Genomic DNA, 25,127 nt, shown 5'->3' with positions numbered 1-25,127 from the left:
AATTGTATGAGAAACTGACCAAAGTAATTCAATATGAGAAGAATATGCTAATGAAAGCTCACCGCGGCATGAAAACATACAAAGCAAAACACGAAGACCATCCGTATGGGAGGAACGAAAAGCAGAAGAAAATTTATATTCGCAAAGAAATAAAATCAATACTTTTAAATTGAACAATATGGTTTGTGACTTTTTGAACATAGTCTCTGGTTTTTGCAGTGCAGTCGGTCCAAGTTAATAGCATGATGTTCTAACACAAGGTGGTTTACATTTACACACAATACATTGTGACAAATATGGCTACAATCTATTGCATTATTTTTCTCATCCACTCTTGACATATCATATCTGGTCAATTTTAAATGCCTTATCATATATGCCACTCTATGTGCAGCCTCCCTTCCCCCCTGTGACCATTACACAACCTGTATGCCATTACCAAATGTTTTTTGTGCACATACACTCAATACAACCCATCCCATTGCCACTTCCCTGTGTTTTGTTTTTGTATTGCAACTCTCTCCAGAAGTCATCCAAATTGATTAAAAATCAATCAAAATTAATTGAATATTTGATTCAGAGTAAGATTTTCTGAAAATCAAGTATCGAAAGTGAAAGTAAAGAAATTCTATAGGTAACAATTGCGCAATTATTTACAATGCTTTTTCCATAGGGTACCAAAGGGTACCCTGTCTGTTTGAATCCTAATAAAAAAAGGTATATAAATTAGACATTATAAGAATGTATTTCAGTGAGAAAAAAACACAACATGCTTATGCGGCGGAAATAGCCTTAAATAGCAATTGCTATGCACTAAAAAAAGTAAAGTAACAAAAACTTCCCGGTGAAATGTAAACAAATAATTGCGCAATTGTAACCTTCAAAGGAATCCCGCAGTGTTTACCTAATACTGAAAATTGTCACAGGTATAGTTTCCTCCTTCCAAAAAAGAATTACTGTGGTTTACTTAAACATTGTGATTTATCAATTATCAGGTTTGGTTTCGCTGAAATTTATATAGTTTAGCCAGTTTTATATTTTCAGAAATATTTCGTTTAAATTATATACTTCTAATAGATTAAACCTTGTTTATCTCCAAATATTCTTATTGTTTACACAACATGTAATACATACACACATTTGATATTTTATCACCTAACGAAACGTTTTAAAAATAGAATTGATTGTGTACGATAACATAATTTATTTGAAGAATAGCAGCTCCTTGTTCGTAAGTTATATAATAAATATTTCGGTACTGGCATGATGATTTATAACAAACCTTTTTAAATTGTCGGTTTATAAATTTATAAATTATTAAGAAATTACTCTGGTAAAATTGACATTAAATGGATTTGGCTATTTATGTTAAGGTCCTTTCTGATCATATAGCTCATCAACTATTTCGGTTCTCATACATCATTGGCTTTCAAGTATTCGGCTTTGAGCGTTCCTAATGAGATTAATCCAGAAAAAGGATGCATGATATTTATAAAGTGTTGTTGTAATTTTTTAAGGTACAATGATTCATTCTTTTTATCATCATGACAGAAACAAATCAAAGATTTAACATAAAAAAGTATATTTCTGAATACAATATAGACGGACAGAGAGTGAAACAGAGATATCAATAATAACCATACCACATTAATTACATATTGCTGGATCGTTAAACAAATACATCATCAGTATTTTGATTGTTAAATTTACAGTAATTGCTACATTTGGTAGATATGGTTAAAGAGCAATCGACATTCCTATGAGAAACAGTTCTACTCCTCATTTCGCCGACTTTATTTTTTATCATCTGAGACGGATTTAATCCAGTAGTGTTCTTTGAAGTAAAAATTAAAGAGGTAAAGCTAATTTATTAAACTATTCTATTCGCTTTATAGATGATGTCACCTCTTAATGCTTCAACTATGGTAACAAGAGTTGGGAAATGTAGTTAAGACATGTAAAAACATGAAGACAAACTTTATCAAATGCTAAAAACATACAAACCATATATACATACACAAACAATTAAAGAAACGTAGTGGTTAACTGTAAACGACGAATCTGAAGTTGAAACAATGTTTTCGTCTGGCGTAAATATAAAATTTCAATCCTGGTCTCTATGATGAGTTTATTTACAACCACTGGGTCGATGCCACTGCTGGTGGAATTTTAATTCCCCGAGGGTATCACTAGCCCAGTAGTCAGTACTTCTGTGTTGACTTGAGTTATCATTGATATGTTCATAATTATAAATTAACTGTTAACAAAACTTTGAATTTATGAAATACTTAGGCTCTTCTACCTCAGGAATAGAATACCTTATCTGTATTTGGCAAAACTTTTAGGAATTTTTGGTCCTCAATGCTCTTCAACTTCGTACTTTATTTTACCTTTTTAACATTTTTTGATTCGAGCGTCACTGATGAGTCTTTTGTAGACGAAACGCACGTCTGGCGTAAATATAAAATTTCAATCCTGGTATCTATGATGAGTTTATTGTTGAGTAGTACGAACAAACTTATTATTTTAAACCCTATAGCCTATTCTCTGATCGTATCAATATTTTATTTCTTCAATATCTAATTAACGAATTCATGCGATTCAGACTCTGCTCATTCATGTGTTCTGTGTATTTTTGGAGTAATGACTTCTCTCATATTTGCGTTGAATGTCAGGTTCTCAAAAAACAAAGAAATCCACAACAACTCAGGGCATAACGTATAGCTAAATCCAGACAAGGAATCAGAGCTTTGCATGAGGAAGATATATATTCCTTAAGGAAAAAATGATTTTCAAAATATAATAACAGCAAATTTCAATCAAAACAATATTCGTATTTTCATGCCAGTTCCGAAGTACTGTGGTATTAATAACATAAACGGTACCAATTTTACTGCACCAGATGCGCATTTCGATAATTTATGTCTCTTCAGTGATGCTCGAGGCCAAAATATTTGAAAATCAAAACCTCATGAAAATTTAGTTGTCGATAAAATAACTACAAGTAAATATAAATTGCTGATGTGTTGCCTACCGAATTTTATACAGATGGGAGCAGCCCTAACCTGTACAGCAAGTTAACTAGATAACCAGTCATTTGGACTGGTCAAAGTTAACCTGTGACAGGATTTAGGACTGCTCTGACCAGTCCTAGGACCACAATCTAACTTTAACAATAAATTTAGAGTGCCAGCATGTCCTCCTTTTGTTCAATATATTGATACGTAACAAAATTTCAGTAGTTTTGATACTTCAGTCTGACTCGTATAGCAAAATTATTTGACCGCATCAACTTAAACTGACAATTTTAGCACATAATTATGTAAATCTATATAGCCGCATAATAATTCAGTAATAATTTTATGTCAAGAATGAATGTTTTATACATTTATACAAATGACAGCAATATTGGAACATAATGTGAATACAAAATTTTGTCTATATAAATCTAGATTGCCAGTATGTCCTCTTTTTAATGAAAATATTGTCTCGCAACAAAATTTCAGTAGTTTTGATACCTCAGGCTGACTCCTATAACAAAATTATTTGACCGCATCAACCAAAACTGACCATATTTGCACTTTATTTTGTAAATCTATATTGCCGCATAGTAGATCAGCAACGATTTTTATGTCAGGATTCAATGTATAATACAAATGACAGCAATATTGGAACACAACAACTACAAATTTTTCTCCGCATAAATTTAGAGTGCCAGCATGTCCTCCTTTTGTTCAATATCTTGATACGTAACAAAATTTCAGTAGTTATGATACCCCAGGTTGACTCGTATAGTAAAATTATTTGACCGCATTAACTTATACTGACCATATTTGCACTTTATCATGTAAATCTTTATAGCCGCATAATAATTCAGTAATATTTTTATGTCAGGATTTAATGTTTAATACAAATGACAGTAATATTGGAAAACAATGAATACAAAATTTTTACCGCATAAATTTAGAGTGCCAGCATGTCCTCCTTTTGTTCAATATATTGATACGTAACAAAATTTCAGTAGTTTTGATACCCCAGGCTGACTGGTATAGCAAAATTATTTGACTGTTTCAACCAAAACTTACCATATTTGCAATTTATCATGTAAACCTATATAGCTGCATAATAGTTCAGTAATATTTTATGTCAGGATGTATTGTATAATACAAATGACAGCAATATTGGAACATAATGTGAATACAAAATTTTGTCTGTATAAATCTAGATTGCCAGCATGTCCTCTTTTTCATCAAAATATTGTCTCGCAACAAAATTTCAGTAGTTTTGATACCTCAGTCTGACTCGTATAGCCAAATTATTTGACCGCATCAAATTAAACTGACAATATTAGCACATAATTATGTAAATCTATATAGCCGCATAATAATTCAGTAATAATTTTATGTCAAGAATAAATGTTTTATACATTTATACAAATGACAGCAATATTGGAACATAATATGAATACAAAATATTGTCTATATAAAACTAGATTGCCAGTATGTCCTCTTTTTAATGAAAATATTGTCTCGCAACAAAATTTCAGTAGTTTTGATACCTCAGGCTGACTCCTATAACAAAATTATTTGACCGCATCAACCATAACTGACCATATTTGCACTTTATTTTGTAAATCTATATTGCCGCATAGTAGATCAGCAACGATTTTTATGTCAGGATTCAATGTATAATACAAATGACAGCAATATTGGAACACAACAACTACAAATTTTTCTCCGCATAAATTAAGAGTGCCAGCATGTCCTCCTTTTGTTCAATATATTGATACGTAACAAAATTTCAGTAGTTATGATACCCCAGGTTGACTCGTATAGCAAAATTATTTGACCGCATTAACTTAAACTGACCATATTAGCACATTATTATGTAAATCTATATAGCCGCATAATAATTCAGTAATAATTTTATGTCAAGAATGAATGTTTTATACAAATGACAGCAATATTGGAACATAATGTGAATACAAAATTTTGTCAGTATCAATCTAGATTGCCAGCATGTCCTCTTTGTAATCAAAATATTGTCTCGCAACAAAATTTCAGTAGTTTTGATACCTCAGGCTGACTCCTATAACAAAATTATTTGACCGTATCAATCAAAAACTGACCACATTTGTACTTTATTTTGTAAATCTTTATAGCATGATATAGCCGCATTGTAAATCAGCAACTATTTTTATGTCAGGATTTAATGTATAATACAAATGACAGCAATATTGGAACACAACAACTACAAATTTTTGTCCCCATAAATTTAGAGTGCCAGCATGTCCTCCTTTTGTTCAATATATTGATACGTAACAAAATTTCAGTAGTTTTGATACCCCAGGCTGACTCGTATAGCAAAATTATTTGACCGTATCAACCAAAACTTACCATATTTGCACTTTATCATGTAAATCTATATAGCCGCATAATAATTCAGTAATAATTTATGTCAGGATGTATTGTATAATACAAGTGACAGCAATATTGGAACATAATATGAATGCAAAATTTTGTCCGTATAAATCTAGATTGCCAGCATGTCCTCTTTTTAATCAAAATATTGTCTCGCAACAAAATTTCAGTAGTTTTGATACCTCAGGCTGACTCCTATAACAAAATTATATGATCGCATCAACCAAAAACTGACCATATTTGCACTTTATTTTGTAAATCTATATAGCCACATTGTAAATCAGCAACTATTTTTATGTCAGGATTTAATGTATACTAGTAATACAAATGACAGCAATATTGGAACACAACAACTACAAATTTTTGTCCGCATAAATTTAGAGTGCCAGCATGTCCTCCTTTTGTTCAATATACATGATATATTGATACGTAACTAAATTTCAGTAGTTTTGATACCCCAGGCTGACTTGTATAGCAAAATTATTAGACCGTATCAATCAAAACTGACCATATTTGCACTTTATCATGTAAATCTTTATAGCCGTATAATAATTCAGTAATATTTTTATGTCAGGATTTAATGTTTAATACAAATGACAGCAATATTGGAAAACAATGAATACAAAATTTGGTCTGCATAAATTTAGAGTGCCAGCATGTCCTCCAGTTGTTCAATATATTGATATGTAACACAATTTCAGTACTTTTGATACCTCAGGCTGACTGGTATAGCAAAATTTTTTGACCGTATCAACTAAAACTGACCATATTTGCACTTTAGTATGTAAATCTATTTGGCTGCATTATATTTAATCAGAAGTTTTTTATGTCCGGATGTATTGTATTATCATACAAATGAAAGCAATATTTGAAAACAATGAATGCAATATCTTTTCCGCATCAATTTAGATTGTCAGCATTTCATCTCTGTATTCATAATATTAGACCATCACTTAAGTTAGTAGTTCAGGATGGTGTGTATAACAAAACTATTTGACAGCATCATCCAACACTGACCTGTCTGATTTCATTTTTACTTTATGATGAAAAGTATAAGAAGTTCTCTTCTGGGAATAGTATACTGTTAGTACATTAAGTCGGTTGATTGATTTTGTTTGTAGCTAAACCTCAAGTGCAACTATTTCATTCATGTGCACGAGTATTTTTTTTTTTTGGAAGTCCCATATCATCATTTTAAATCGGTAAAGACAAATCTGACGAAATTGACTAGATCGTTCATAATTATTCAACACCTTATGTGTCCGGACACTGTACAATTTTCGTTAGAATATTTTGTCGAAAACAGAATCGTAAATCCAAGGCAAACAAGGTGAATTACGATGAAATATCCATGTAATGCATAAAGTTTAATTAAGGAAGAGACTGTAAAAACGGAGAACGAAGCAACGTCGACAATGATGTCGATATCCCATGACATAAAAATATTGTTCCGATGCGTTGGATAACCTTTCTATCCGACTTCTAATTAAATAAAAACTTTCTTTTCTGTAATGATAGCTGTATGTGATCACAAGTGTGTAATTTTATCGCCATTGTTTAATGTATATAAGAATATGAAATGAAAAAAAGATTTTTTTTTAATGTGTATAATATCGATAGAGTCTAACGAGTAAATAAATTTGCTATACTGGGAAAAAAGAACAATGCAATTATTGTTTACATATTAAAATCAAAAGTCTTAAACACGGTAATCTGTCACAAGCAGACCTGTTCCCAGGTCTGGTCAATAGTAGACTTGTCCACAGGTCTGGTCAGGAGCAGACCTGTCCACAGGTCTGGTCTGGAGCAGACCTGTCCACAGGTCTGGTCTGGGGCAGACCTGTCCTCAGGTCTGGTCTGGGGCAGACCTGTCCTCAGAACTGGTCAAAAGCAGACTTGTCTACAGGTCTGGTCTGGAGCAGACCTGTCAATAGGTCTGCAGCAGTCATAAAAAAGCAGACCGTAGGTTTGGTCTACCAACGACAAAGTTAACTTGCTTGTCTGGTTAAAATTTCCCAAGTTAACTTGAAAAGCAGTCAACAAGTCTGCTCAAAGTTAACTTTTGTACAGGTTAGGACCGCACCCATCTGTAGCTACTTATCTTTGAAATTGATTTCAAAATTCGTTTTACAGTAAAGGTTATTTGTTCTCACCTTTATATATATTATAGAATAATGGACAATCTAACAGATACATTAATGGACGAGAATGAAGCAGTCGATTTAAGCGACGATGATATTTATAAAAGTTCTGATGACATAATACATATTGAAAACCAGGAATGTATGCCCGTCCTGATGGATGAAGAGGTTTATCAAAACAGATTTAAACTGGCTATTGTATTAGCGCTTTTCATTATGCTCATTATTTCAATAACTACGATGACATTTGTTACAAATGACGACTTCGATGGAATTTCGACAGGAGATTCAGGTAAATGGAAAACATGATGTGAAAATCTCAACTTCCCGATCGCTCTTATGCATCGTCCAATAAAAATATAGTCCCGCTGGTAATTTTATAACTGGAGACATTGGCATCGTAAACAATTGATAAATTAAGACAAAGAACCAAAATATCGAATTCCCCAGTCTTTAACCGGAAGAAAAACTTTAAGTTTCTAATGGTTGCAGTTGAGGTCAATGTCAGAAAATGGTTAAAGCCAGAGGAACAAAAACTCGACACTTTATCAAAAAAAGATACCAAAAAAAAAGCATTTACAAAAATACTGAACTACAAGGTAAATTCATAAAGGGGGAAACCTTACAAAATCAACGTTAGGCTTTACCAACGGACGGAACGAATAAGAACAACTGTCATATTCATGCTTTGGTAAAGAATTTACCTAAGAAAATGGTGAGATAAACCTGGTTCAATAATAAACCTCCCACTTGTATGATAGTTGTTAACTGTTTCGTTACATTGGCAAGATTGGATGAGCAACCCTAACAGACATAATTGGTTAACGTGATTATTGTAAGTAACATACGAAGCCGTTCGGTCTTGTTTTCATAAGCGCATTCAAATATACGATTACAATGAGCACATGGATGTCTGAACCTTTCGAGAAGCGCGATGTTGTGCTTGATTTATCATATCTTGGCGACAAATATTATGTTAATCCAGCAAACAAAGCTACAAAAAATTGGAAATGTTTTCTTTTTTTTTTTAACTAATAATAAATCTTACTTTGTGAAGACCCAAACTGATTTATATAAAAAAATACTCCGGAATGCCGTCATTCTAATGTTGGACCTTTTGATCGACAATATATTGTTGAGTTTTGTGGATTGATATTTTAGCAAAAAGTCGGTATTTGTATGGATACTAATTGTGACCACAACTGGTCGACTTTTGTTTTCTACCCATTTGAATTAGAATTGATACAGAACCTTTTCAAAGACAACAAGTAACATCATGCAAAAATTCTCAAATTTCTCTTTCAGACATGCTGAGGATATTGATTTTATAACATTTTCTCGAATGCTTACATATCATATATCACAGTGAACATGAAATTAAGGATACTACCGAAAGAAGAAGGTCTGCGTTATATCGTTTTTTTTTCCTCAATATTGACACAGATTGACTACTTTTAACTAGAATCTATGACAAACGTGATGATTTCAATTTTCCAATTGTAAACCTCTAATTTCCCCGCAGTAACATACTCTCTACTCCATCGTATAGCGTTTACATCTCTCTGCATACATTACGATTGATATAAAAAGAGGAAGGTGTGGTACAATTGCCAATGAGACAACTGTCCAAAGGATACCAAATGACATAGAATTTAAGAGCTATAGGTCATCGATCTTACAATCTTTACCGCATAATAAGCTGAGAAAGGCCCCGAAATGAAAAATGTAAAAAAACGGCCTGATTTATGTACAAAACAATTAACGAAAAACAAATATTATATACAGAAACAAACGACACCACTGAATTACAGACTCCTGACTCAAAACAGGCACAACAGAATGTGGCGGGGTTTTGCATGTTTGTTGGCGCCAAAACCTCCACCTAACCCAGGACAGTGGTGTTACAGAACAGCATAAGAACAAAATATAAAAATAGGGGTTTAACTCTTTAGATCGGTGCATGTACACTCTTTGCGGCCTTTATTTATTATAGGGGTGTTTGCTCCTTACACGAAAACTGGTCCAAAATCGTTATGGAAAAGAACAAATAAAATACACTACATACGTTCTACGGTCACCATCACGAATTTGGTTGATATATAGGATGTGTCGGTTTCTCAACTCACTAGCGACATGTTTTCGCGGTCTTTAGATAAAAATATAGTCGTCTGATCTGTAATTTATCCGATAGTGTCATATGCTCGATTAAGAAACTTTGAATGAGTGTAAATCCGCATGACGGGTGATGAATGAATCGAGGAAGACGCTTGCCCAGTCGACGCTCCCGGTCCCGCTACTTTGGAGTTCCTGTAATTCCGTCAGTTTTTGTTGGTCACCTTAATTTTTCTAATGTTGATCATCTGTTTAAACAAATGTTACAAATATATTGACTATCAAACATCCAGTGTTGTAATGTTGTCAGTTTCAGTGAACAATGTCTCGATTCAAAGTGGTTTTTTAAAAAGTAAGATTTGTCCCTTCCTAAAACAAGATATATGTGTAACCGTACAGGCTGTTCTGTTTTCTTCACTCAAAGTTTTCATCATTCTTGTGATCTGTCTCTGAATTTAGAATGATAAAAGTTAGTGTAAAGAGTAGAGAAGTTAAATGTTTTATACTATTGTAGGAGGGGAGGGGCTTTGATTATAAGCACTCAAACAGATGTTTTCAGTTTGTTAGCGTCTACACCTTAGTATGTATTTATTAGTAACTCTGAAGCCCAGTTTTGATTGGTGTTTAAATAGATATCAACTATTTGAAAAGAGGTCTGTTCCCCTTATTGTACTTACTAAGAACTTTGTATTCCTGCGTTAATCTGATTGCTTCAAAAACATATTGAAATGATGGGCTTTTTTCCAATACGAAATCAAAAGAGCCAATTAGAATAATTGTGAATCTACTTAATGTAATGGATTTATGAATAACATGTGGATTAAAAACATCAAATTATAAGGGTACATACAATCAAAATCATTTCCTTCTGTGATAGTATTACAGATTGTGATATAACAATATTTTCCAAGGTTTTCCTAATCCTCAACAACATTTCTTTCAAAACCAAGCGTTAAATATTTTGATAACTCAACGAAAAAATTTGTATGTACAAAACCTTTTAAAAATGTGTCTCTAAACCGAAAATTCGTCTTCTTTTCCTCTAGTAGTGTGTTGTTCTTTCATCGAAATATGAAGTTTATATATCCTTTCTTGATTTTTTGGCATTGTTTTTTTTTATTGTGTAACAGTTAGTTTGATCTGTTTATCAAATTTAAGTAAATTAATGAGACTAGAAGTTGATAATTTCGCCACAAAGACTGAACTACATAGAACGTTATCAATTTAATCTTAAAGACACGGGAGACGGTTATGATAACAGTAGTTGGGATCAACTTTTCTTAAATTAAAATCAAGTTATAATAACTGCTTTAGATAAAATATAGATTGAACCGAGTATAGAACAGAAAAAATAGATGAATATTGTTTATGCTGTATAAATGTTTAAGGTTGCACTTTGTTAATACAGCAGATTCTCAAAGCACATGAGTTCAACTCCGGTATTTTATTGGGTTCATGTGCAGATCTTTAGCTTTTTTTAAATTGTTTGAGGACTGTTTTGGCAATTGTTTTTTTCCCGTTTTATTCGAATTTATAATTTTGATAGTCACTTTGTATCTGTGTATCCCAAGCCTTCTTTTAATCAAAATGGTTATCGATGTATTTAAAATGTTGAAGTTTTAGCTTAATGGTGAAATGTGAGAATGAAGGAATAATGTGCATCAATTCATGAAACAAAATCCAACACGCATTTAGCAAACCAAAGCACATGAACCGCGATTTAGTGATAAAGTAGACTCAGATAAAAGGTTTTCAACAAAGAGCAAAAGTTGACGCCATAATCCACGTTCAAGACGACTCCAGTACCGTTTAGGGCGCAAGTATTTGCTATATGTCTTAAATTACTTTTTTGGATTATTATCGACATTCTGGTAATCTAATTCTGAAGATAGAATTTTTTTTTTTAGAAATTCCACGTTGCTCTTCACCGTTTCATGGAGACATTTCTAGACTTTCAAGACAATTGGAAAACATTTCCGTGTTATTGGTGCATGAGCGAGTTTCAGTTTATTCATATGGGAAAAACATAAAGCAACAAAGGAAGACACCAAAACATATATGTGATCAACTACATGGTGAATTTGAAAGACTTAAGGGAGAGGCTCAGCAATTAAATTGCCTGAAAGGTAAACTACTATCAGGGATTAAAGAGATGCGGGAGATATCAAAGGGATACTCAAACTCATATGTCGATTACAAACTGACAACGCCATGTTAATAATCAAAACACGACCAAAAGACAAACACCAATATACAGATTATTAAGGGGTCAGCAACACGAATCCCACCAAAATAGGGGTGATTGCAACTACTCCGGAGGAATAAGCAGATGCTGCTCCACACGTGGCACCCGTCGTTACAACAACACAAATATATCTGTTGTGAAGCAGAGATTTTTATAACAATCAAACAACAAATGATGACGTTCGTAAAATATTCGAAGAGAACACTTCAACTTCACAAGTAAAAATTCTTAATTTTATATCTTTCTAGTAAGCAGTAATCCTCTAAGAAGAAATCACTTTAGGAAATGCAAGATGATTGAAGTGGTTAATTTTTTCCTTGATAACATTTATAAACGTTTCGGCAATAAAGTGTATTAACAGGTTGTAAGTATCCCTAACGGCACCAATTGCGCCCCTTTGACTGCAGACTGGTTTTGTACTGTTATGAATCCCAGTTTATTACTAGACTCAGTAAAGACCCGTCTAAATTGCATTTAATTGATAAATTCAACAATACGTATCATTATCTTGAAGACATTTTTTCGTTAAATAATCAAGAATTTTTTTAAATATACTGCCGAAATTTACCCAAAGGAACTTACTTTAGATAAATCAAATATAAACGGTAATAACTCTCTGTTCCTAGATTTAAATATTTCAGTTTTACACGGGAAACTCTACACTAAAATTCACGACAAAAGGGACGATTTTTCTTTGCCTATTGTTAATATTCCTTTTTTGGATTGCAATGTTCCTTTGGCATCTTACGATGTTTATATATCACAACTTGTTCGCAATGCTCGTGTCTGTAGTGATGTTTTGAATTTCAATGAACGTAATCTATGTATTTCTGGTAAATTATTAAGATAGAGATTTCGTTACCACAAAATACTTAAAACCTTTACTAAATTCTTCCATAGATACAAATATTTGGTTTGTAAGTTTAGCTGTACCTGTAGAAAACTTATTTCAAACTGGATAGCACATCCTAATTTTAACGGAGGTGTTGTTAACCGAGCCCGGAAATTAGATACAATACGGGTAAACCAATGGATACTTTAAATAAACTTATTCTAAAATGTAACCAATTCAAAACTGTAATTAGATCATTAAATATTGTTTTTATTGGTATAAATATTGATTTAGTTATCCGTTAATTAAAACAATATAATATTTGTGTTATATAATAAAAAAACAAAGGATATGGGGTATTCATCCATGACACAAAATCAGTAAATGCACAACAAAAAAACATACAAAAAGCAAAGGAACAGCGCTTTTATTGCTGTTCTTCTTCTCAAAGTCACAGTGAGACCTCAACACGGAGCTAATATATACATATGTAATTCACGGTTCTACAATCTGTCGATACCTGTATTTTGACCTTGCGCAATGTCATGCTTTTTTATAGTTTGTTCATATTTTGTACTGTTACACCACTATCCCAGGTTTTAGGGAGTTTTGGGCGCCCGCTAAAACGTTCTGTATGTGCCTGTCCCAAGTCAGCAACCTGTAATTCAATGGTTGTCGTTTGTTGCTGTATATCATATTTGTATGTCGTTCATTGTTTTCTACATATATTAGACCGTTGGTTTTCCCGTTTGAATTGTTTTACATTTGTTATCTCGGGGCCTTCATAGCTGACTATGCGGTATGGGTTTTGCTCATTTTTGAAGGTCATACGGTGAGCTATAGTTGTTTACTTCTATGTCATTTAGTATCTGGTGGAGAGTCGTCTCATTGGCAATTATACATCATCTTTTTATTTTTATAAGCTCTAGAATATCGTATTAACTGGGAGATATAAACTGCATATGCAGGTTCTGCTGGTATGTTGCTATATAAAAATGAAAAGTTTAAAATAAGGAAGCTGACATCATCCCATTTGTCGTAAAGGTTGTTCTCAACCAACCGTCATTGTTAATTTATAGATAGTCAAGATATAAGGCATTCCACCTATTCACAACATTTAAAAAAAAATCTTTTCTGTAAGATTGTTTTTTGTATGTTATATACATATGTATAACTACTACATTTGTTGTAATGTCATTTATTTTTATATTAAAATGTAAATTTAATAAATCAAAATAAAGCATATTATACTTTGTTTAGACTATATTTATAATATGTTTGAAAATTATAATACATGTAGTATTGTAATTATTCCGCTCATTCTCGGCGCTAAGATTTGCAAGTCAAATATTGTTTTCTTGTTTTATTTTCTGTTTAGTGAATTTTGTTCAGTTCAATCAAGTTTTGAAATTTTTTAACTTTAAAACCAAAACATTAAAGCATATCAAAAATTTGAAAATATATCAAAAACTGAAGCATCAAACAATGAATCACAAAAGACGTTTGAAAAATGATTTTCTCACTATATACATGTAAAACAAAAAAGCCCGAAAATGGCAGTAAGTCAAATAGCATATTTTAAATCATGTAAATGGTGGACAGGAAATGTCGCAACTGTTGTTATAAATGGTTTTGCTTGATATTTTTAAAACGTTTACCTGTGTGTGGGTTTGCGCATTTCCATGTCTTACGTCGTTTGTGTCAGCAATGCATTGTCTATATATGTTTGACCTTTGAATCGTTCCATTTTCATTATTGTAGATACCACAGACACAATCGAAACAGGTACAGATACACACACGCTACAACAGCGGAGAAATATTCATTTTCCCACTCTTTCGTCAAGTCATTACAGATTGGCCTATGGGAACCGATGTTTAACTGGACATACAGATTACATTGATGTTATTTTCAAACTAAGTCTATTCCATCCAAATATATCTGACAATGGCACGCTATTGTTTGAATTTGGACTTTCAACCTCTGTAGAATATATGGTAAAACACGTTTATGATTATCAAATGTTAACAGTGAAAGCTTTTAGATGTAAAGATAAATTTGGAATTTGTCTAGAGGTCTCTGATGAAATTTCGTCAAAGATTGATGTCAGTATTTTAAAACAAACATCAGAATGGACCCAAGGACAAATCACCATGGGACTTCAAAGCTCACGGCTCATGCTCATGTCAGAAAATCAGAATATATACGTAGGAAGTAAACTTAATGTGTCACATGGTTTGCAATTGTGGCCAGTATTTGGAATATACAATTCACATTTAATAAATATGTCATTTGCAATTCATTCAAAAGACAGCATTAGTTTCAACAGAACCAGTTTGGATCCACATCTGTTCATCTCTGATGATAACAATACAATTTCAAATTGGCATTTACAATTCGAAAAGGATTATTTTTCTAGTTTCGAAATTGTTTATATGTATTTTAAAGATGAATTATTTTTCACAATGACCCTTTTGATATATTTGGCAGATGCTTGTAATGCCTCTGAAATGTATCTAGAGTAGATCATATGATTTTTTGGGTCTTTATTTCTTTTATTATTCTTCTTTTTAATGACTTGATCGATATTGTATCATTATCAAAAGATTATGTAAAAGTAAACGGAAGTTTACGAGCTCTTCGTGTACACATGTTAAGCGTTTTAACGCTTTTTAATTGGAGTTCTTTATTATATATAATACTGCCTGTCTATGACTAAGTCTTTATTATACTAAATCAAAGCATATGCTATGTGTTTACATATAAAACGATACATATATGCGAAAACGCGAGCCATACATGTATAAAAGACTCCTACGGTAGCCTATGTTACCATACTAACATAGCATCTGTTCTGTTGGTGACTATTTTCCCTTTCCATTTAGGATACAGCAATCTAAATTTGTGTATTCTTTCATATGAACCAGATAAAAAGTGTCTAAAATTTGTATAATCTGTAGAGTCGTTATCAGTTGCATTGAGACTTGAAAACAATTTATCATTAGCAGGCTAAATATAAAACGTTTTAAACAGTTCTGACTTTTAAAATTTAATTTCAACATTGTTCAATTCAAATTTTGAAAATGATTATTAAAAAAAAATGTACATGAAGTGCATTCGAAACACATTCACTAGCAACGCTCCAAGTAGAAAAAAAATGAAACCCAATGATCATCAGTAGATTGATGTGAGTGTTCAACAGCCATTTTGATTTTACCAATTTGAAAAGTCTGAACCTAAACCGTTGTCTTTTTAATAGTTAAAGATACTTTTCAGATACTGTAAATCTGGAAATTTTCGCGCAGTCTTTATTTCGCTATTTACCAACGGAATCTTAATTCGCACCGTTATGAATTCGCGGTTTGTAGGAGGCCTGTACACAATTTAAGAAAATGATTTTAAAACGGCACCGTTGTACATGTATCGTAAAGCAAGTGCTGGAAATCAATCAAAAAACCTTTTTATCTAAACAAAGTGAACATTTTTCGTCGTTCATTGATGTACATGTATATTTCAAGTTTTTTGTGAATTGACTTATATTAAGTAAAAGTAAACCGCTTAATTTATGTTTATGTAAAAACACATACACTATTAACATAAAAGAATGCTTTCAAACTAGTAAGATCAAATTAGAAGCTGCGACGATCACGGCTTATTAATCAAATATTTTGATTTTATTAATTATTGCAGATCTAATGTGATAATCATTTTAAAAAATGATTGAAGATGTCATTTATCTAATTGTCACGAGTGATGTTTATATAACGATATCAATAATTTCCAGTTCCTTAAAATAGGTTTCATATTAATTTGACTGTCACGAGCTAAAGGTTGTGGTTTCTAACACTGCCTTTCATTTAGAAATAAAATTTTAATTTGTGTTCTATGTTGTGTTTTGTGTACTGTTGTTTGTCTGTTTGTCTTTTTTAGTCCCCTACCGACGAAGTCGAAGGGGACTTTAGGTTTGCACTCCGTCCGTCTGTCCGTCTATCCGTCTGTCCATCTGTCAGTCCGGTAAATCAGCTTTCCACACTTTTTTTCTTCGTTCTTGAAGATATTGATTTGATATTTGGTATATAGTTTTATCATGACAAGTTATAGATCAAGTTCGAATTTTGTTCCGGTTTGATGATTTAGTCCAGAGTTATGGACCATAACTCTGGACCATATCTAATGTAAGATTACTATGTTAAACCATATTTCTGTACAAAGGGAGATAACTCATTTTTTTAAAGACATTCTCTGTTAAATTATTTGAAGAATTTTTTGGCAGGTTTGTTTGTTATTTATCTTTTTCAGTCATGGCGTTGTCATTTGTTTTTTCAAATTATGAGTTTGAATGTCCCTTTGGTATCTTTCGCCTCCTTTTTAATTAGTGATATAGATTTATCGTCTGAAAAACTATTGTTATAAATTGGCCCTGTATACATAATCCTCTTGGTATACGTTGATAGATGGTCTTCATTCTTTGAATCAATTCTCGAAATGTTCGCGGAAGTTTTATTTTTGCGTTTCTACTCTTACCGTGAACATATCGAAAACAAAACTGTAGCGAATTTTTTTCTGTTTACAGTAGTTCCAGGCAGTCAATAGAGTGCTGCTCAGTATCTTTTTAGACAATTTAGTGTGTAATTGTTATGAACAGTTAAAACGCAACTACTGCTCGGTATAAACATAGGCTTAACAGTTTATGATCTGTAAGCGAATTGTCGAAATGTACTTAGTTTACCTCAGTGATATGTGACAGTATTAATTATGTACATTCAAAATTTCAAAATTGTTCTTTTCATTTGCGGGAAGATAATATTCTTTTCTTGAGAACAAGACTTTTTTGAGAATATTAGGTAATGGAAAATTTACATTATCAATTTCTGGTTTTAATCTATTGTTTTACTAATAATATTTTGCTTGCTAAAAATTGTGAAAAAATGCATCTTGAGTTGATACTGATCGGCTTATAATCAAAGATCTATTTTGCAAACCACTGACCTGAAATATACTAAATGCAGTTATTTCACATTCCATATCTATTTAATAGCCCCTGTTAATAACCCTCATGATATTTTTTTATTATATTCTATTTAAACTACCAATGTTTTAACTGTTAATAAGATATTTCGATTATTTGCACTCTTATCATACATGTCATAGACTTTTTAATCTTATTTAACTAATATATTCGAATCATTTGTCAAATTTAAACGCATGCTGTATAGTCTTGTTTTCATTCAAACTATATTTCTTATAACAGAACATATTTCTTGATTGTCTTTTGTCATATCTTAATTATTATTGTTGTTTAAGGAATTAGATGGTGTTAGAAGATCTTTGGTGGGTTTCATTTACGTTATTCAGAACCTATAGTTCGTAAACGATCGGAGAATATCATATTATATTAACAAATGTCTAATGTTTAAGATTTATCATATGAGCTGCGTCGGATAGAAATCAACCTTATGCAAAAAAATATCAATACAACTGGAAACCTATTTCGGGTTGAAAACATCTCTATGCAATACCTGTAACTGTTTGAAAATTGAGTAGTTATGAGAACTTATTTGAATTTGTCCACGTATCAAGACGTGAGAAACAGTTGAATACATTGTTAAATTATTCCCTACTTCATAAATTAGGTGTTGTAGACATCCTATACTAGTTCAAGATGATTAGAAGTGCGAAGTATATCATTGACCTGTCCAATGACAAAGAAGATTAGATCAGTTGATGATACATGCTGAGCAAGTTTACTGATCAAAATGACGAGGATTGATAACATACTAACCATGTTTACTTATTAATAAATTTGAAACAGTTGAGATCACCCAGGCCGAGAACACTGATGCTGATGATTACAAATATTTAGTACACCCTGAACTTCTTAATTGATCAAGATGAAATTGAGGGTTCAGTTCATCTTGCATTAAGCCACTGACTGAATTAATCTATTGATAAAATTGATGAAAACAAACCTGTATATCCTGAACTAAAGAACTAGCTTACTGATAAAGGTGATTGGAAAGTTTGATTACACCTTAAACTAGTCAACTAGTCCAATGATCACGATGCGCGAGTTGAATAGTAGAGTTTTCCACTTATAAAAATGATTGGAAGGGTTGTATGCAGCCTTTATTAATACACTGATCAAGATATTTCGAAGGGTTTAAAATATCCTCAGCTAACCCAATGCTCGCAATAATTAGAAGGAAGATTACGTCATGAACTAGCTTACATATTACGGTGATTTTAAGTTTCAATTTGGTTATTCTTTTTTCTCCTTCTTGCTTCATATAGCTCCTTACGTTTATATGTACTGATATATGTCTGGATTGGGTTTGAGCGTTCGTGACAGTTCATCATGAAAAGTGCTTTGGACGGACAGAGTTCATGAGGTGTTATTTTCATTTACTATTTCTGGAGAGATACCACTGGTGGTGGACTGTAAGTCCCCCAAGGGCATCATCAACCCAGTTATCAATGCTTCAGTAATGCAATAATTTCTACGATATTATTCTAAAACTAACCGTTGATGATTAATAAAATGCAAAGAAATTAAGGTCCCAACTCCTTCAGATAATTTGACCTCAATCGAATTTGGTTATTCATTTAAGGTCCACTTTGGTCATATAACTCGTTACCTTTCTACTTATGGATGCAACCCTGGCTTTCAGAATGTTTGGATATGTGCTTTCCTGCTGAGTTAAAATCCAGAATAGCTCTTCGGATGCATAAAATTTATTAAGTGTTATCTTTTTTTAGAGCACTGGGTTGATATCACTGCTGGTAGACTATTAGTACCCAAGGTTATCATAAGCTAAGTAGTAAGTGCTGCGTTACAGACATGATTTATAGCATACATGTTTTTTTTCAAAATTTCCCAGTTGATAAAGTAAGAAATTACTAAGAAACTAAGATTCCAACTCTCTAAGAAAATATAATCTTGGCTAAATTAGATATTTTTTTTATTTGCCCTGTTCGTCATATATAGCTGCAAACGTTTCTACATATTTAATCATTCATGGCTTTCAAACGTTTGAGTCTGAGTGTTCCTTAGAAAGGTAAATCTAGAAAAGCTCTTTTAACGCACGAAATTAATAAACTATTATCAATTTCTGGATCGATACCACGGCTGGTGGACTATCGCTTGGTCTCTGGTGAAGAGTTGTCTCATTTGAAATCATACCACATCATCCTTTTTCTATATCATTCCCCGGAGGTATCAACAGCTCAGTGGTCAGTGCTTCGGTACTAATATTAATTATAATAGATGTGTTTCTAACTTTTCAAGTTGAAACTTTATAGCGTGTTATTGTTATTGAGTTAATTCTGAAACTTATCAACTGATCAAGATGATTGGAAGGTTTGAGGTCGTCCTGTTATAATCTACTTAGCACGATGATAGAAAAGGTTCAGTGCATCATGAACTAGTGAAAGATAGTTCAGAAGGTTCAGTGCATCCTGTACTAGTGAAAAATAATTCAGAAGGTTCAGTGCATCCTGAACTAGTTATCAGATTTAGATTTAGATTGTGGAATGAAAAGTACATCATGCATGAACTTGGTCGACATGATAGAAAGGTTGTGAACATCATTGACGAGGGAAATAGCACACTAAAAACAAAATTAACATCGTTCAGTACAACCTAAACTTGTTCACTTATCAATATAATTGAAAAGCGGGTTAAATCCCAATAACTTGATAGTCCACTGATTTACATAATTGGAAGGGCGCCACTAGAAATGACTGGAAGGGTCAAGTAAATCCTTTGATCATTGGTAAACATGACATGAATGATTGAATAAATCCCGAACTTGTTTGATAATAAAGATATTACGAAGGGTAGAGAAAAAAATCTTGAATCTTGGAATGTTGAGTACTCCTGAACTAGTGAACTAGTCCTATAATCAAGATGATTGCAAGGGTTGATTATTTATTGAATTATTCCACAGATCAAGATGATTGGAAAGATTTCTGTTATATTTAACTTAACTTATCAAAATGATTGAAGAGGTTGAGTACGTCTCAAAACAATCCGCTTATCAAGATGATTTGAACATTTAGGTGCGTTCCATGTATATCCTGAATTAGTTCAGTGATTAAGATATAATAACTTTTAGGGTTATGTACATCCTGAACTTGTCCTACGGATCAGATGATTCGAATGGTTGTGTAAATCATAAGCTTATCAATTGAACAAAATTAATTGAATGGTTGATTAATCATAAAGTAGTCTACTAATAAAGATGACTGGAAGTGTTGAAATACTTACCTGATTAGTCTGGGGAAATTGATTCACACGGTTAAGTAAATCTTCAAAAACGTTCACTGACAAAAGTGATTCGAAATGTGGAAAATATCTTGAACTAGTTTGCTGATCAAGATAAATGAAAGGTTGATAAAATCTTCAATTACTGTGGATTCATTATTATTCGTGGGATACGAATGTTTGCTGAGTTTGTATGGGGTAAAGATTACCCATGAATTTAGATATTCAACAAAGTGCAGATTTTGTACAGACGTGTGTGCTTGAAAACCACGACAACAGCTACTGTATCACCTTACTAAATGTTGATATGTAAATCTGTTCCACATATTTAGCGAACAGAATAAAATCTCATCTAAACACATTACTAGTAAACTCTCTTGTGTTTTATTGAAGGTAGATACGTAGGGGAATGAACAAGATATATATTTTGAAAAAAATGAGGAAGAAATTATGCTAGGACTTTTCATTTTAGGGTTGACACCAGAAGTATGGGTATTATTGTTGTTTTCAGACAGCTATCATTGAAGTGTGATTTTCCTTCATTTTTTGTCTGTACATTTATCAAATTGGAATAGAGCGATGTATGAGTCTGGTTGTCTTCTGTTTCGTGTTTGAATTAAGGTATGTCAGAACTGACATTGAATAAACAATAAGTTTACTATACATTTCACTTAGGTTCCTTATTTTTGACTGATTATAATTATATGAAAATACATTAAAAGAATGACGAAAGATAACAAAGGGACATTCAAAGTCGGAAACAAACTGACAACGCCACGGCAAAAACCGAGAAAAGACCAAAAGACAATATACAAAACACACCATAGAACACGTGTGCAACAGGCTCAGGAGCCTGTAATTCAGTGGTTGTCGTTTGTTGCTGTGTATAATATTTGTTTTTCGTTCATTATTTTGAACATAAATTAGGCCGTTAGTTTTCTCGTTTGAATTGTTTGACATTTGTCATTTCGGGGCCTTTTATAGCTGACTATGCGGTATGGGTTATGCTCATTGTTGAAGGCCGTACGATGACCTATAGTTGTTAATTTCTGTGTCATTTGGTCTCTTGTGGAGAATTGTCTCATTGGCAATCATACTACATCTTCTTTTTTTTTATAAGATACTGTACAGATGTTCTGGGAAGATCTGAAAGAGTTTGCTGCTATTACATTCAATTTCTCATTTGAAAAAGGGGATTTAACTATTTAACAAAACATTGGTTATTTTCCTTCTACGTAAGAGAATGACCCTCTCTCTCTCTAGATAACTATAGGCCAATTACATTATTAAATGTAGATACAAAGATAGTTGCTCAGTCACTTGTACAAAGAATTAATAAAATACTACCACACATTATTCATGGGGTTCAAATCGGGTATGTTAAAAATAGATATATAGGATATAATATTAGACTAATTCATGATATCATTGATTTTGCAGAAAAAGTTAAAATAGAGAAAGCTTAACTATACTTAGATTTTTCAAAAGCTTTTGATTCTTTGGAGTGGGACTTTAAGTTTTTAGCTTAACAGGATATTGGGTTCAAAAATTCAATGTTGAAATGGATAAAAAAGTTCTATATACATGTACTGATAATGAAAGCTCAGTATTTAACAATGTTTGGATTTTAAAACCTTAAAACATTTTCGCGGGATTAGGCAAGGGTGTCCATACAGTGCAATAATTTTTGTAATTGCCGTTAAAATCTTAGCGTGTAGAATCAGACAAGACCATGGCCTCAAAGGCTTTGAAATTAAACTTGATGGAAAAACTCACACATTAAAAATAGTCTATTAGCAGATGATACCAATCTTTTTCTTAAAACAAAAGAAGATATTTCGAAGGCTCTTAGTATGATTGAAACATTCGGAACATTGTCAGGGTTAAAATCAAACATATCTAAAAATGAGGGTGTTTGATTTGGGAACACAAACACTGAAAAAATAAATATGTAAATATCAAATGGACAAATATACCTGTTAAAAGCATAGGTATATATTTTGGTTCAACTAAAAAAGAGTGTCAAAAATTAAATGCTGAAAAACCTTGAGAAACGTCTGCAAAAATTATTCCTAATTGGAAGAAAAGAAACTTAACCATGACAGGGAGGACAACAGTTATCAAATCATTAATCATTCCTAATATAATATTTTTAGCATCTGTCTCGACCATAGATAAAGAGTATTTAGTGTAATTTCTTTACCAGATATAAAATAATTACCAACGTTTTATCTTGTAATATCAAAGTTTGGAATACAAATTAGAATAATGATTCAAAAAATAAACACCTAAATAACTACAGACTAATCTGTCAACAAGTAATTTGGGGGAATCAGTTGATACAATTTCAGAAAAAAAACAATATTATCCGTATCTGGAAAGATAGCAATATAATTTACATAAACGATAACATTGATGAAAATGGAAATACTACAGAAAGTTTTATTAGACAAAAGCTAAATAAAAAGACAAATTTGATTGCTGATTTCTTCATATTAAAAAAAGCTATACCAAAAGAGTGGGTTGATATATTAGCTGAAAACTGTGCAAGAACAACTAATTTTCTAACAGAAAATGTTTTGTATATTTATGACAATTATAACTTCAAACTAAATATTAATAAATTAGAAACAAGTAAACTTTACAAAATATTAATAGAACAAGGCAAAGAAACACTAATTGGCTCCAACAAATGGAAGAGAATATTAAATTTCGAAACATAGAGAACAAAGCTCAAAATATATTAAAATTTGTTCATAACTATTTAAAAGAAAATAAATTGAAAATATTCAGAAGCAAAATCCTACATTTTATTCTTCCAAATCAAAGTTTTATTGAAACAATGGCAATTTTGTCCGAACTAAGACTGTAATCACTGTTTTACAGGAGATTATGAACATTTTTTTTATTACATGCCATTCTTGACAAGTTTTGGGAAGCAATATTTAATCTGTTAGAAAACATTAAACTTGGAAAACACATTTTAACTTTGAAGAATTTTATTTGGGGTTACAAAATAAATGATTGACAATACTACAATAATAATTATTTACTCACAGCTGTGATTATATTTCCATTGCCAAAAAATGCATTATCTGTCTGAATTTAGAACAAAGATAATTATTATATTTTCTGTAGTTAAAGCAGAGTTTAGAAATCGGCTAAGTCTACAAAACAAATAATTTAACACTGAAAGAAAAGTATATTAGAAAAGATATTTAGGTGTATTTGAATTATATGATTTGTTAGTAATGTCAACTTTGTGTATTAATTAGTTGATTATTTAATTTTGTGCATTTATTTAACTTACATTCACATGTACATTGCAATATTTATATAATCTGGCACGATGTATGTTCTGTACAAAAACACAACACAAGAGTACAATGTATGACTATCAATCTTTCAAATTATAACTGACTTACCTGAATAATAATGTAGATAATGATAATGCACAATATATTCCGAAGTTGATTAAAAACAACCGTTAACCGGAAACACAATGGACAATTGATAATAGGTAATAAACCATCCCAATATCGGATGAGCTATGAAATTCCGATAATAACGCCAAATCATATAAAGACATTAAAATAATGACATTATTTATTTATTGATGTCATATTGATTTTTTTGTGAACGGATAACCGTATGCAGTTTATCAACCTGCAGAATCCATGAACTGCTGGTACAAATGAAACGGGGCCCTCACTGAGATAGCTGTCTCAGAGGAGTTATTGTTACAGCGTTTGCAATATTGTTGTTGAATAAATAAAAAAAAGGAGATACTGTACAGGGTACGTTTGTCTCCTTATCAAGTGCAGTTTACATTAAAAAATAACCAGGATACGGACTTGTACTATGGAAATATATAAACTTTTAGTTCATAGGCAAAAGTCATTGTATAAATATAACTGCACGCAGTACACTGTCTTGTTGTTGTTTCATCATTCAAGTATCAAAACCTGTAGTAGTAATCAAGTTATTGGCAAAAGATGCATGTGTCATAAAAGTAAAGCATTTGTCTTGAAATTACAGGTCAAAGTCTAGAAATGTCATTTTGAAAGAACTTTCAGTACCAATAATGTCTCGAACAAGTGCGCTCATAAACCAA

At 32.0% G+C, this 25,127-nt stretch overlaps 1 protein-coding gene across 1 annotated transcript; it reads left to right on the top strand.

Annotated features, from left to right (window-relative positions):
• Positions 1 to 898: 898 nt before the first annotated feature.
• LOC127734115 (uncharacterized) lies at positions 899 to 16,636 on the top strand. Its single transcript, XM_052243772.1, has 4 exons — positions 899 to 995; positions 7,591 to 7,853; positions 11,581 to 11,799; positions 14,512 to 16,636. The coding sequence occupies exons 2-4, from the start codon at positions 7,595 to 7,597 to the stop codon at positions 15,273 to 15,275; spliced, it is 1,242 nt and encodes a 413-aa protein (XP_052099732.1). The 5' UTR covers positions 899 to 995; positions 7,591 to 7,594; the 3' UTR covers positions 15,276 to 16,636.
• The last annotated feature ends 8,491 nt before the right edge of the window (positions 16,637 to 25,127 follow it).

The sequence above is a fragment of the Mytilus californianus genome, unplaced genomic scaffold, assembly GCF_021869535.1.
Source record: "Mytilus californianus isolate M0D057914Y unplaced genomic scaffold, xbMytCali1.0.p SCAF_3, whole genome shotgun sequence".
In the NCBI taxonomy this organism is placed as follows: Eukaryota; Metazoa; Mollusca; class Bivalvia; order Mytilida; family Mytilidae; genus Mytilus; species Mytilus californianus.
Note: the sequence above shows the minus strand (reverse complement) of the source record. Positions and strands in the feature narration are given on the sequence as shown.

What these genes read in the sequence shown, in the direction of transcription:
- LOC127734115 (XM_052243772.1), top strand. Translation starts at nt 7,595, where the DNA reads ATGGACAATCTAACAGATACATTAATGGACGAGAATGAAGCAGTCGAT. An exon ending in AATTTCGACAGGAGATTCAG is followed by an intron (nt 7,854 to 11,580) that starts GTAAATGGAAAA and finishes TTTTTTTTTTAG; the next exon opens with AAATTCCACGTTGCTCTTCA. An exon ending in GCAATTAAATTGCCTGAAAG is followed by an intron (nt 11,800 to 14,511) that starts GTAAACTACTAT and finishes TCATTATTGTAG; the next exon opens with ATACCACAGACACAATCGAA.